General features: G+C 40.8%; 1 protein-coding gene across 1 annotated transcript; it reads right to left on the bottom strand.

Annotated features, from left to right (window-relative positions):
- Nucleotides 1-8,583: 8,583 nt before the first annotated feature.
- On the bottom strand, nucleotides 8,584-11,450 carry LOC131164739 (L-type lectin-domain containing receptor kinase IX.1-like). Its single transcript, XM_058122171.1, has one exon. It carries the CDS (start codon nucleotides 11,326-11,328, stop codon nucleotides 9,184-9,186), a length of 2,145 nt encoding a protein of 714 aa, XP_057978154.1. The 5' UTR covers nucleotides 11,329-11,450; the 3' UTR covers nucleotides 8,584-9,183.
- Nucleotides 11,451-12,530: the final 1,080 nt, after the last annotated feature.

Below are 12,530 nucleotides of genomic sequence, written 5' to 3' on the forward strand. Positions count from 1 at the left end.
GGGGGCCGGTTAGACGAGGTAGCAGCCAGTCCCGCGCTTAGGAGTGGATGCAGTTTGGCTAGGCTGAGGTAGTGTAGAGTATAATGACTTACTTGGAGGGCCGACCAGGTTAAGTCTCGCCTACAGGCCGCACAATCCTGTCATGAGGGGTCAAATCATGACATACAGAGTCCTAGGGAAAGAACACAGTTATGTATATGTATACAGTTTTATAACTTTTATTGTATATAGTATGATGTAGCACTATGAATGATAGAAAGTTCAGATGATACAAATGTTTTAAGACATTATACATGTGTTGTACAAAATTACCAGATTATGCAGTTTTTAAATACTATTATTATTATTATTATTATTTTATGACTAGGTCGCCACACACTAGTAATAGCATATTTCCACTTACTGAGCGTCGACTCACCCCATTACTTTGCCATTTTTCAGGTGAGCTCGCTAGGCGAGAAGATCAGGCTCGCGGATAGAGATCACTTGGTCACCCTAGTTATAAAGTAAGTTTTGTGTAGGGTTTTGAAATTTTTGAGTAGTTGACACTGGAGAGAGAGAGAGAGATGTATTATGTAGCTATGGTTGAAAATACTAAATTCTGGTATTGTATATACATGTATATGTGGTTATGTGATTTATGTTTTTCCATTGCATAGAGGTGCCCATTACATGTAGGTATTGGAGTAATTTTTAAAAAAAAATGGTGAAAATTTGAGGATGTTATATTTTTTGTATCAGAGCCAAGTTGCTAGGTTATGTAGACTCTAGAGTGCAGCGGAAAACAATACCAGAATATAGGAAAAAGTTTTGAGGTTTTATTCTGTGATTTGGATACAGGATTTCGTGGTAGTTTCTGTGTTTTTCCTAGGGTGACGATTTCAAGAAAACCATAGTAAACTGTCAACGAGTCATGTGTTTAGGTTGCAAGATTGGATTGTGGGGTTAGGATCAAGAGGGATGATTAATAGAGAACTTGGAGTTTTAGTTGAATAAGCTGGGTCTGTAGGGAAATAGAATTCTGAAACGGTGTTCTATGTGTTTGTAGGATGGCTCCAGGAGGCAATAGCACTCACGCTAATGGGAATGATGGTGCTGGTCCTTCTGGCGCAGTAGGTGGGGATTCAGATGCTGTGTTATGTAGTGTGGTTCAGCAAGTTATGGCTGAGATAGTGCGGAGTTCTAAAGAGCAGGGAGGTCCATCTCTAGTTTAAGGATGCTCCATAGAGAAATTCATGAAGATGAATCCAGCTTTTTTTGGAGCGACTAACCCTGCAGTTGCTGAGAATTGGGTCCAGGAGGTGGAGAAGATCCTGACAGTACTTCACTGCACCGATGAGCAGAGAGTTATGTACGCTATGTATAAACTGGCAAGGGAGGCTGAGAGATGGTGGACGGCTACTAGACTATTGGAAGGGTAGAGGACGACTCCAGTGCCGATGACCTGGGCCCGTTTCAGGGATATATTCTTTGATAGATATTATCCTGCTTCGGTTAGAGAGGCCCAAAGTCAGGAGTTCCTAAGCCTGTCCCAAGGTTCGATGACGGTCCAGCAGTACACGGCAAGATCTATCAAGCTCTCGCATTTCTACCCATATATCATCCCCAATGAAGTAAAGAAGGCCAGAATGTTTGAGAGGAATTTGAGGCGAGATATCTACAGGCAGGTGGTGGTACTGAGGATCCAGGATTTTACAGAGTTGGTTGACAGGGCCATGATAGCAAATTAGAGTCTACCGAAAGAGATTGAGATACAGAGTCAGAAGAAGAAGACCGCACCCTCAAGCTTTTAGGCAGGTTCCAGCTGAGGCCTTTGGAGGGGAGGTAGATCTGACGGAAGTCAGAGACAGATAGTAGAGCAGGGTGGATTTCAGGGTAGTCAGCCTCCCGCCGCTTGTACTAGATGTGGACGGAGACACCCGGGTGAATGTCGATTAGGGGAGGATGTTTGCTACCACTGTGGGAGACCCGATCATATGGCTCGATCCTGTCAGATGACACCAGGTTATGTACTAGCTCCTAGGCCATTTTGGGGAGGATACCAGGTGCCCCGCGGAGGTCACTAGAGAAATACCACGTCAGCAAAGGTTTACGCATTGACACCGGGAGATGCTGAGACGGCTGGAAACGTGGTCACAGCTACCTTTTCTACTTTACTATATACAATTGTTGTTTTGTTTGATATAGGTGTCACCCATTCCTTTTTATCGACGGGGTATGTCAGAATAACTGGGGTAGAGACTCAGCTACTAGATGTAGAACTGTCTGTGGGTACGCCAATGGGATCTGTGGTTAGATGTAGGAGGGTACTTTGAAATTTTACAGTAAGTATTCAGGAGAGAGTGCTGTTAGCCGATCTTGTGGTCCTAGATATGCAAGGGTTTGATGTGATACTGGGCATGGATTGGTTAGCAACTTATCACGCAATTATTGATTGTCATCTAAAGGAAGTAATTTTTATACCCCCGCGTGAGTTAGAATTTAGATTCGCGGGTTCATGTGTATGTGCCTCACCACGGCTAGTGTCGGCTATTCAGGTGAGGAGATTGTTACAGAGTGGTTGCCAGGGGTATGTCGCATTCATAAAAGAATTACCAAAAGAAGAATTAGGACAAGCTGACATACCAGTAGTGAGAGAATTCCCAAATGTATTTCTAGAAGAATTGCCTGGTTTGCCACCAGATCATGAGATTGAGTTCACTATAGACTTTTTACCGAGATCTGCACCAATATCAAAAGCACCATACCGTATGGCCCCGGTAAAGTTAAAAGAATTGAAAGAACAGTTATAGGAATTGTTGGATAAAAGTTTTATCAGGCCCAGTGTGTCTCCTTAGGGTGCGCCAGTTCTGTTCATGTAAAAGAAAGATGGAACCATGAGATTATGAATCGATTATAGGGAGATAAACAAGATGACAGTCAAAAATAAATATCCTCTCCCTAGGATCGATGATTTATTTGATCAACTTCGGGGGACCTAGGTTTACTCTAAAATTGATCTACGGTTAGGCTACCATCAGGTGAAAGTTAAAGCAGAAGATATTTCAAAGACCGCATTTCGTACCAGGCATGGGCATTACGAGTTCTTAGTGATGCCATTCAGGTTGACTAATGCACCAGCAGTATTTATGGATCTAATGAATCGGGTATTCCATCAATACTTAGATCAATTTGTGGTTGTGTTCATCGATGATATACTGGTCTATTCAAGAAGTTTTGAGGAGCACGAGCATCATTTGAGACTGGTGTTGTAGGTATTAAGGGAAAGGAAATTATATGCAAAATTTAAGAAGTGTGAGTTTTGGTTAAAACAGGTCACATTTTTTGGCCACGTGATCTCAGAAGTAGGTGTATCAGTTGATCCAAGCAAAATAGAGGCAGTGGTGAGTTGGGAAAGGCTGAGAAATGTTCAGGAAGTTAGGAGTTTTCTAGGATTAGCAGGTTATTACCGGTATTTTGTGGATGGTTTCTCCAGGCTATCAAGTCCATTAACACGACTTACGAGGAAAAATATACAATTTGAATGGACTGATGGCTGTGAGCAAAGTTTTCAAGAGTTAAAGTGGCGGTTAGTATCAGCTCCGATATTAGCTATTTCATCAGGAGAGGACCGTTTTGTAATATACAGTGATGCCTCTTTGAAGGGTCTTGGATGCGTGTTAATGCAGCACGACAGGGTTATTGCATATGCATCTAGGCAGCTTAAAGAATATGAGAAGAATTATCCTGTCCATGACTTAGAGCTTGCTATAGTGGTGTATGCTCTTAAGATTTGAAGGCATTACCTATATGGTGGAACGTGCGATATTTTCACGGATCACAAGAGCCTGAAGTATTTCTTCACCCAGAAAGAGCTAAATATGAGACAAAGTAGATGACTAGAACTCATTAAAGACTATGATTGCACAATTAGTTATCATTCAGGAAAAGTGAATATGGTGGCAGAGGCTCTGAGTAGGAAATCAGGGGGACCCGTACTAGTAGTTATGGAGATTCAGCACTCAATTCTAATGGATTTGGAGAGGCTCAGTATATAATTGGTAGAGAAGAGTCCTCAGGCTGTTATTGTCAGTCTAGTGGTTCAGCCTACACTATACGAGAGCATTAAAACAGCTCAGGGCGATGATGCAGAGTTGGTGGAGGTGATAGCTAGAGTACGGGATGGTCGGGGAGAGGAGTTTAGCATATCAGATGATGGAGCTCTGCGATTCCGTACTAGGCTATGTGTTCCTGCAGATACTGAGATCAGGAGAACTATATTGGAGGAGGCTCACAGATCCCTATACATGATTTATCCCGGTAGCACTAAAATGTACAAGGACCTGCGAGAGTATTTCTGGTGGAGTGGAATGAAGAGGGAGATAGCAAAGTTTGTTCAGTAATGCTTGACGTGTCAGCAGGTTAAAGCTAAGCACCAGAGACCGGTATGACAGTTGCAGCCACTGTTCATTCCATAATGGAAATGGGACCGCATTTCGATGGACGTCGTTACAGGGTTACCACCAGTATGACAGGGACTGAATGCTATTTGGGTGGTTGTAGATCGTCTGACAAAAACCGCTCATTTCATCCCTATTAAAATCGATTATTCCATGGACAAATTGTAGAGATATATGTTCAGGAGATAGTTCATGTTCATGGAGTATCAGTATCCACAGTCTCGGACCGAGATCCTCGGTTTACTTTACAATTTTGGAAAAGTTTTCAAGAGGCTATGGGTACGCAATTAGCTTTTAGCACTGCTTTTCATCCCCAGATAGATGGACAGACTGAGAGGACGATTCAGACACTAGAGGATATGCTTCGTGCTTGTGTGCTTGATTTTGGAGGTAGTTGGATTCAGTTTATGCCGTTAGTTGAATTTGCCAATAATAATAGCTACCAGGCTAGTATCGGCATGACTCCATACGAGGCATTGTATGGTAGGAGATGTCGTTCTCCTCTCTTCTAGGACGAAGTAGGTGAAAGGCAAGTTTTGGGTCCCGAGATAATACAACAGGCGTCCTACAAAATCCGATTAATTAGAGAAAGAATCAGTATAGTACAGAGTCGGCAGAAAAGTTATGCAGACACTCGCTGTCGGAAGTTCGAGTTTGATGTGGGATTTTGAGTATTTCTGAAGATAGCTCCTTTGAAAGGAGTTATGACGTTTGGAAAGAAGGGCAAGTTGAACCCTAGGTATATTGGTCCTTTTGAGATACTTGAGAGAATATGGTCAGTTGCCTATAGGTTAGCTTTGCCGCCAGCTTTGACTCGAATTCATGACGTGTTCCATGTTGACATGTTAAGGAAATACGTCCCAGACCCATCCCACATCATTAGCTATGCAGAGATAGAGCTTAAAGATTCATTAGCATATGAAGAAGTACCAGTATAGATTTTGAACATAAAGGTTCAGACTTTATGCACTAAAGAAATACAGTTAGTTAAAGTTTTGTGGAGGAATCAAACCATAGAGGAAGCTTCTTGGGAGCTCGAGGAGCAGATCAGATAGAAATATCCCCATTTGTTCGATGAATTTTAGTATTAATGTATATGTTAGGATGGTAATTTTACTTTGTTGAGTCCAGTGTAACTATAATATAGAGTATAGGATAAGTAGTATTTTGGTTTTGGGAGAATTTTCTTTTATAGTTATAATTTTCCAGAACTATCCATGTAACCACGGTATTCCTCCGCCATAAGTAAGGGCAGGTAATAAAATAAGTAGATCATTTTCTTTTAAGAGATGATAAATTGTATGAACAGTAAATTTCGAGGACGAAATTTTATAAGGAGGGGAGAATGTAGTGACCCGAAGAATAATAGTATTTAAATAATAGCGAGGGAGAGAAATGGAAACAGTATCAGAAGGAGGCAATCGACTTTGTCGACAAATGCGAAGACATTGCATTTTGGATGGAATAACCCAAAAGATTTTCCGCAGGGTCTCGTCGATGAATACAGGGAGTTCGTCGACGAGTACATAATAGGGCCTCGTCGATGAACACAGGGAGTTCGTCAATGAGTGCATAGGGGGACCTCGTCGACGAGAAAATACCGAGAGAAGAATTTGGGCTACTTTGAATTTCGTCGACGAAGGGTAAGATTCGTCGACGAAATTACTTAAGGACTCGTCGACGAGATAATGTGGCTCATTGACGAATCTTGCAGTATAAATAGCCCTAAATTCATTTTAATCATAGAAAATCAACGCCGCTCTCTCTCTCTCTCTCTCTTTCTACCCATACGACTCCTCCCTCATCTCTCTCCGATTTCGGCCCCGTCAGTCGCCTGATCGATGATCTGAGGCCACCACGATGCTCCTAGCGAAGTTCTCTGCAAGTTTGTCGGAGCGGATCATTGGTGAAACGAAATTGGAATTCATCCCAAATCCAAGGTAAGGTCTTTTATTCAGTTTTTAGCATTCTGACAGTTGTAGGAAATGATGTAGGCCAAGAAATATTGATATTTTGTTCTGAAAAATGTGATTTTCAGGGTGTTGAGTGGAGTACCCTAGGGGTGTAGGACCTGTTACAGAAAGAGGATTTTAGCAGAAACTAGATAAAAGAAATATGATATGTTAGGGTTTTAAGAATATTAACAGATTTTTCATAGATACATATATACCAGTGATTATGCAGTTTCTACTGTACGAATGTTATAATGTTGTGTGGCCTGAGTATATATTTACCTAATATAAAATTTATATAGTACTTCAGCATATCATGTTATATAACATGTATATACAGTTATTCACAGATGATTAACTGATAGATTTATATAGATTTTATTCAGTTCAGTATATCATAATTTTTACAGAATGTTATGTTTTCCTGAATGCCATAGCACCCAGTTTATAAAGACTGATTATATAGTTATAGCATCGAGATGCTACAATTACTCAGATTTTACAGTACAGAATTATAGTGTTATGGTTATTTTGGAAAAATAATGAAAACAGCAAAGGTATATATATATATAGATGTATATAGATGTACTTATATAGTATCAGATCCCTGCGGAATTATTTCAGACAGATACAGTTTACAGAGTACGGTACCGTTGCTATATACAGATAGAGTGCAACCACATATCTTAGATAGTGTGTGGGTATCGTCTAACCGTGTTCGGAGAGGATGCAGCTCCCCAGTACACTGGGTAGAGGGGGCCGGTTAAACGAGGTAGCAGCCAGTCCCGCGCTTAGGAGTGGATGCAATTTGGCCTGACTGAGATAGTGTAGAGTATGGTGACTTACTTGGAGGACCGATTAGGTTAAGTCCCGCTTACAGGCCGCACAACCCTATCGTGAGGGGTCAAATCATGACATATAGAGTGTTAGGGAAAGAACACAGTTGTGTATATGTATATAGTTTTATAACTTTTATTGTATATAGTATGATGTAGCACTATGAATGATAGAAAGTTCAGATGATACAAATGTTTTAAGATATTATACGTATGTTGTACAAAATTACCAGATTATGCAGTTTTTAAATACTATCATTATTATTTTATGACTCGGTCGCCACACACTAATAATAACATATTTCCACTTACTGAGCGTCGACTCACCCCATTACTTTACCATTTTTCAGGTGAACCGGTTAGACGAGCAGATCAGGCTCGCAGATAGAGATCACTTGGTCACCCTAGTTATAGGGTAAGTTTTGTGTAGGATTTTGAAATTTTTGAGTAGTTGACACTGGAGAGAGAGATGTATTATGTAGTTATGGTTGAAAATATTGAATTCTGGTATTGTATATACACGTATATGTGGTTATGTGATTTATGTTTTTCCGCTGCATAGGGGTGCCCATTATATGTAGGTATAGGAGTAATTTTTAAAAAAAAAATGGTGAAAATTTGAGGATGTTACACTAATCAACTTCACTATGCACAAATGTACTTAGACTCATTTTTTGGTTTTCGCAAACCTTTTGCAGGTTTTTCTTTATTTTCCCTATGATTTCCAAAAAAAAAAAATAAAGTGGCAATTCCGTTTTTAAACATTTTTATACATTTTCAGAAAAAAAAAAAAAAAAAAAACTCTTTCTTTCTCGTTCGGGGACTGCCAATCCCTCTTCGTCGGCACCTTCGAACAGAATCCGACATCGACAATTCCGTTTTCTAAAATAAAAGTACAAGTTAGAAAGTCAATAGTGTAATAATCTATATTTATGTAATTTTTAAATAGTCACCAAATGTTGACAAACTTAATGCTGACTATAACTATATTCTCAAAACCTAATCCTATTTTAATTTTATTGTGTTTTTCCTTTGAATTCCTTATGGGCTTAAGCAACAATAACTTTGGTCGCCCCTTTAGGCTTAGTGGTTCACCTCCCCATTCTCCTTTGCCGAGTGATAGGCACTCAAATTGAAAGAAGAAGAAAAAGAAAAAAAAAAAAAAAAAAACAATTAGATTGTCATTACACATGCTTATTCAAGAAAAAAGTACAATAAAAATAATAAAAATACAAAACAATTCCAAAAAAGAGCAACTACTACACGGTGTGCATTCAAAATACCGGGCTCCATGATACACGTGGCAAACTCTAAAAATGATACTAAATTATGCAATATAAACACATCACAATCCAATTCTTGAATTTTAAATAATTTTAATCTCAAAAACCTTGACCAATAACTTTCCCTCCATTATCATACATGGCCAACTCATAATTTGTACAAAAAAGCAAAGAAAGCATTAGTTCAATTATAAAGTCATGGTACGATTTGTCACTGTTCTGAGATCCCCTCCGCACCCAAGGAGGGTTTACTAGGAGGGTGACCACATCCCGAACGTTTGATCTAAGTGTCTATAAACTGTGATTGCATCTAGATTCGGGTGACCACATCTCGAACATTTGACCTGAGTGTATAAACTATGATTGCATCTGAATTTAAATTGAAAACAGCCAGACCCCCGGAACAAAATAACCAACTACATACACTCAGAATGTGGTTCAGGTGGTAATACGGGCTGCGGGAGTGCCTCTCACGAGATCAAGTGTTCAAACCTTTCTGGATTCGTTTTCGTCTTTGGATTCCTGAAATTTACCTCCCTTTGAAGTTGTGTGATCGGCTTCAAGGGGCGTGGGATTAGTCACGTTAACCGTAAAACGGATATGTGAAAATTTGGTATGTAATTTAAAAAAAAAAATAAAAATTACCAACTAAGTAGAATAATAAAAAAAAAACCTAGGAGGTACTGGTGTTATTACTGTTATAAGAAGACCCATCCGGGGGGCCAGTATCCGAAAAACCACCGCCGGTGCCCAGGGACGACGGGAACGACACCGCAGGCATGCTCCCCAGCGGCGCCAGATACGTCGGCACCGGCATCTTCGAAGGCAGCATAGGCAGCGGCGCCTCAAAATTAAGCACCTGAATCGCTTCTCTCACCGACGGTCGCAGACTCTGGTCCGGGTGCGCGCACCAAAGCCCCACGATCACTAAGCACTCCATCTCCCTCTCGTCAAAATCGCCGTGCAGCCTCGCGTCCGCCGCCTCCAGAACCCTCCCCCTCCCGTACAGATCCCATGCCCACTCCGCCATTAACACCATCTCGCTTTCCTCCGCGTTGGGGTCTATGGGTTTTCTCCCGCACGCAAGTTCCAGCGCCACGATGCCGAAGCTGAACACATCCGACTCCTTGCTCGCCCTGCCTGTGGTGATGCACTCCGGCGCCATGTACCCCATGGTGCCGGCCACCGCCGTGGTTCGAGCCCCCCTCGCGTGGTCCACCAATCGGGCTAACCCGAAATCCCCCAATTTGGCGTTGAAGTTCGAATCTAGCATCACGTTGCTTGATTTTATGTCTCTGTGAACTACGCACTGTTCCCATTCTTCGTGGAGATACAGAAGGGCAGAGGCCAAGTTATGTGCTATTCTGTACCTTTGTGCCCATGTCAATGTGCATTCTGGGTTGAACATGTGGGAATCTAAGCTTCCATTGGGCATGAATTCGTAGACCAGAAGGAGTTCTTTCTTTTCGTGGCACCAACCGAACAATTGTACTAAATTTCTGTGTCTTAATCTGCTGATGATCCTTATTTCCGCTGCGTATTCCCTTGCGCCCTGTCTCGAGTCTTTTGAGACCCTCTTCACCGCGACGTGGGAATTCAACTCCTTCAAGAAACCTCTGTAGACTCCACCAAAGCCGCCCTGTCCGAGCTTCGTCCCTGGCGAAAAATTTTTCGTCGCTCGGGCCAAATCGCGGTAGGAGAATTTCCTGGGTCCGGTGCCCTTCTCGAATTCCTCAACTATGGCTTCGTCGAACAGTGGATTGGCTTCGTTTTCGCCTTTGAATTTCCTCTTCCACAGGCCAAAAGCAGCCAAACAGAGCATTCCAATCAAAACGCCTCCACCGACACCTAATCCCACGACCAATCCCTCCCTTTTCTTGTTTCCGTTTGTAAAATTTTCACTCATTTGCGAAGTTGAACTAAATTCCCAAGAATAGATGGTATGCAACTCATAGTAACTTCCCGTCGCGCCGGAGAACCCGAACTTGACCCATTCCGGCAAGTAATTTCTCAGATCAACTTCGTAGTTAAGACTTTGTTGGATGGTCACGTTTCCCCTGAATCCAGTGAAGGAAACGCTCAAATTTTTTGAGCTGGAATTGTAATGAATCAAGGCATCGACTCTTTTCCCATCCAAAACAGTGCTCATCCACGAAGTATTACTCACAGATTTCATGTTGTTGATGTCAATACCCACATGGGTGCCCTTTGGATCCCACTCGTTGCTGAAAGTGTCGAACTCCACAGCAACAAATGGGTGCATATCTCCGATCCCGTCGACGAGGCCGAGGCCACCGCCGTACCTGACGTCCGGGAACGGGAAGTCGCTGGCGGCGAGGAAGAAGACGAACCCGTCGGCGAAATTCGAACTGTTCCTGGAATTGATGGAAAATGAGAAAGTGGTAGTGAAGTCGACGAGATTTCGGGAGGCGTGGTCCCAGAGATGCATCGGGTGGGCGTAAGTGGCTCGCCCGAGGCTCTCGTTCATGGGCTTGTCCTGTTGGTTGACGGTGAGCTGGAGAGAGGAGTTTGAGGTTGAGGCGTCTCCTTCGAGGACTATTTGGGTGGTGTTGGGGGTGAAGCTAGTGAAGTTGAAGGAGAGTGAAGTTGCAGAAGGGATCAGTAGAGTGAGGATAAGGAAGAAGATGAAGAAGATGGATGTTGTGAGAAGGGGTTTCGGTGGGTGTTGAGCATTAATCCAAGTGCGTTTGCAGGCTGCCATTGTTGGGAAATGATAAAGGCTACAGTTGCTGTGCATCATTTGTAGCCATCCACAGCTCTCTGTCTCTCTCTCTCTCTCTCGCAGGTGGAACCACATTTTCTATTTATTTAAAAGTAATTGCATGGAAAATGTTAGTGATGATGACAATGAGAAGAATAATTGGAATGCATCATCATTGTCAAAATCAAAGATAGTAGTCTCCCACTCTCATCCTTTACCAGCAACTAACTGTCAAAGATTCTAAAATATTAACATAGTAATTTGGGGAAAAGATATTGAACTCAACCTCATCCGAGGTTCAATAGAAGAAACAGAAATATTTTATAAGATTTTAAAATTTTTTGCATCTTAAGATTTTAAATTTTCAAGAACTTTTTTTAAAGGTTTATCAAAAATAAAAGACACAATCTTCATATTTTACAAAAAAATTTGGGAGATAGTTTTTTTTTTTTTTGACAAATCTTAGAAGAAAATTATAACATTTTTAAAATTTCAAAAAAAGTCATTGAAATTTTTAAACCTCATGAGAGGTGGGTCTTTTTGTAAAATCTCAAAAGTTAGCTATTTTTGTGAAAAATTAAAGGAAGAAGAATATATAAAAAAGAAAAAAAGAAAACACTGTTCAAAATTATATTTTTTCCATAACAATTTACAACCCCTATTTATACTTGTAATTGGGGAACAATGGAATAAATAAAAAATTAATCCTAAATTAATTTCCACGCTCCTGGAATAACTACAAAATTAATCCTAAATTAATTTTCACGCTCATTTTCTATAATAAGGAGTTTTGCTGACTTTTCTCAAATGAAAATATCATATAATTGGGGTCTCATGTTTACTTCTTGATTTATGGTCTTCCTTAACACTCCCCCTCAAGTTCGCATGAATATTTGTAACGCCTAACTTAGTGATTTAGTAGTTAAATTGTGCAATTCCAAGAATTTTGGTAAATAAATCAACAGGTTACTAGCTTGTATGCATATGAATTGTTTGAATGATCCCATTTTGAAATTTTTCTTGAACTACATGACAATCGATTTCGATATGTTTCGTTCATGAAACACTGGATTTGAGGTTATATGTATAGCAACTTTGTTATCACAATACAGTCTGACTAGCTGAGAATATGTGTAATGCCCTTGAAAATGATATGTTGGGAATGTAAAAATAAATAAATAAATAAATAAAATTGTCACACCACGAACCCGGAAATGGGACCCAGGGGTGAATATAGTAACCTAACCTGTCTCTGTATTAATTTAAAACATACACAGAACCATTCATACTCATCCAAA

The sequence above is a fragment of the Malania oleifera genome, chromosome 9 (assembly GCF_029873635.1).
Source record: "Malania oleifera isolate guangnan ecotype guangnan chromosome 9, ASM2987363v1, whole genome shotgun sequence".
In the NCBI taxonomy this organism is placed as follows: Eukaryota; Viridiplantae; Streptophyta; class Magnoliopsida; order Santalales; family Ximeniaceae; genus Malania; species Malania oleifera.

What these genes read in the sequence shown, in the direction of transcription:
- LOC131164739 (XM_058122171.1), bottom strand. Translation starts at nt 11,328, where the DNA reads ATGTGGTTCCACCTGCGAGAGAGAGAGAGAGAGACAGAGAGCTGTGGA.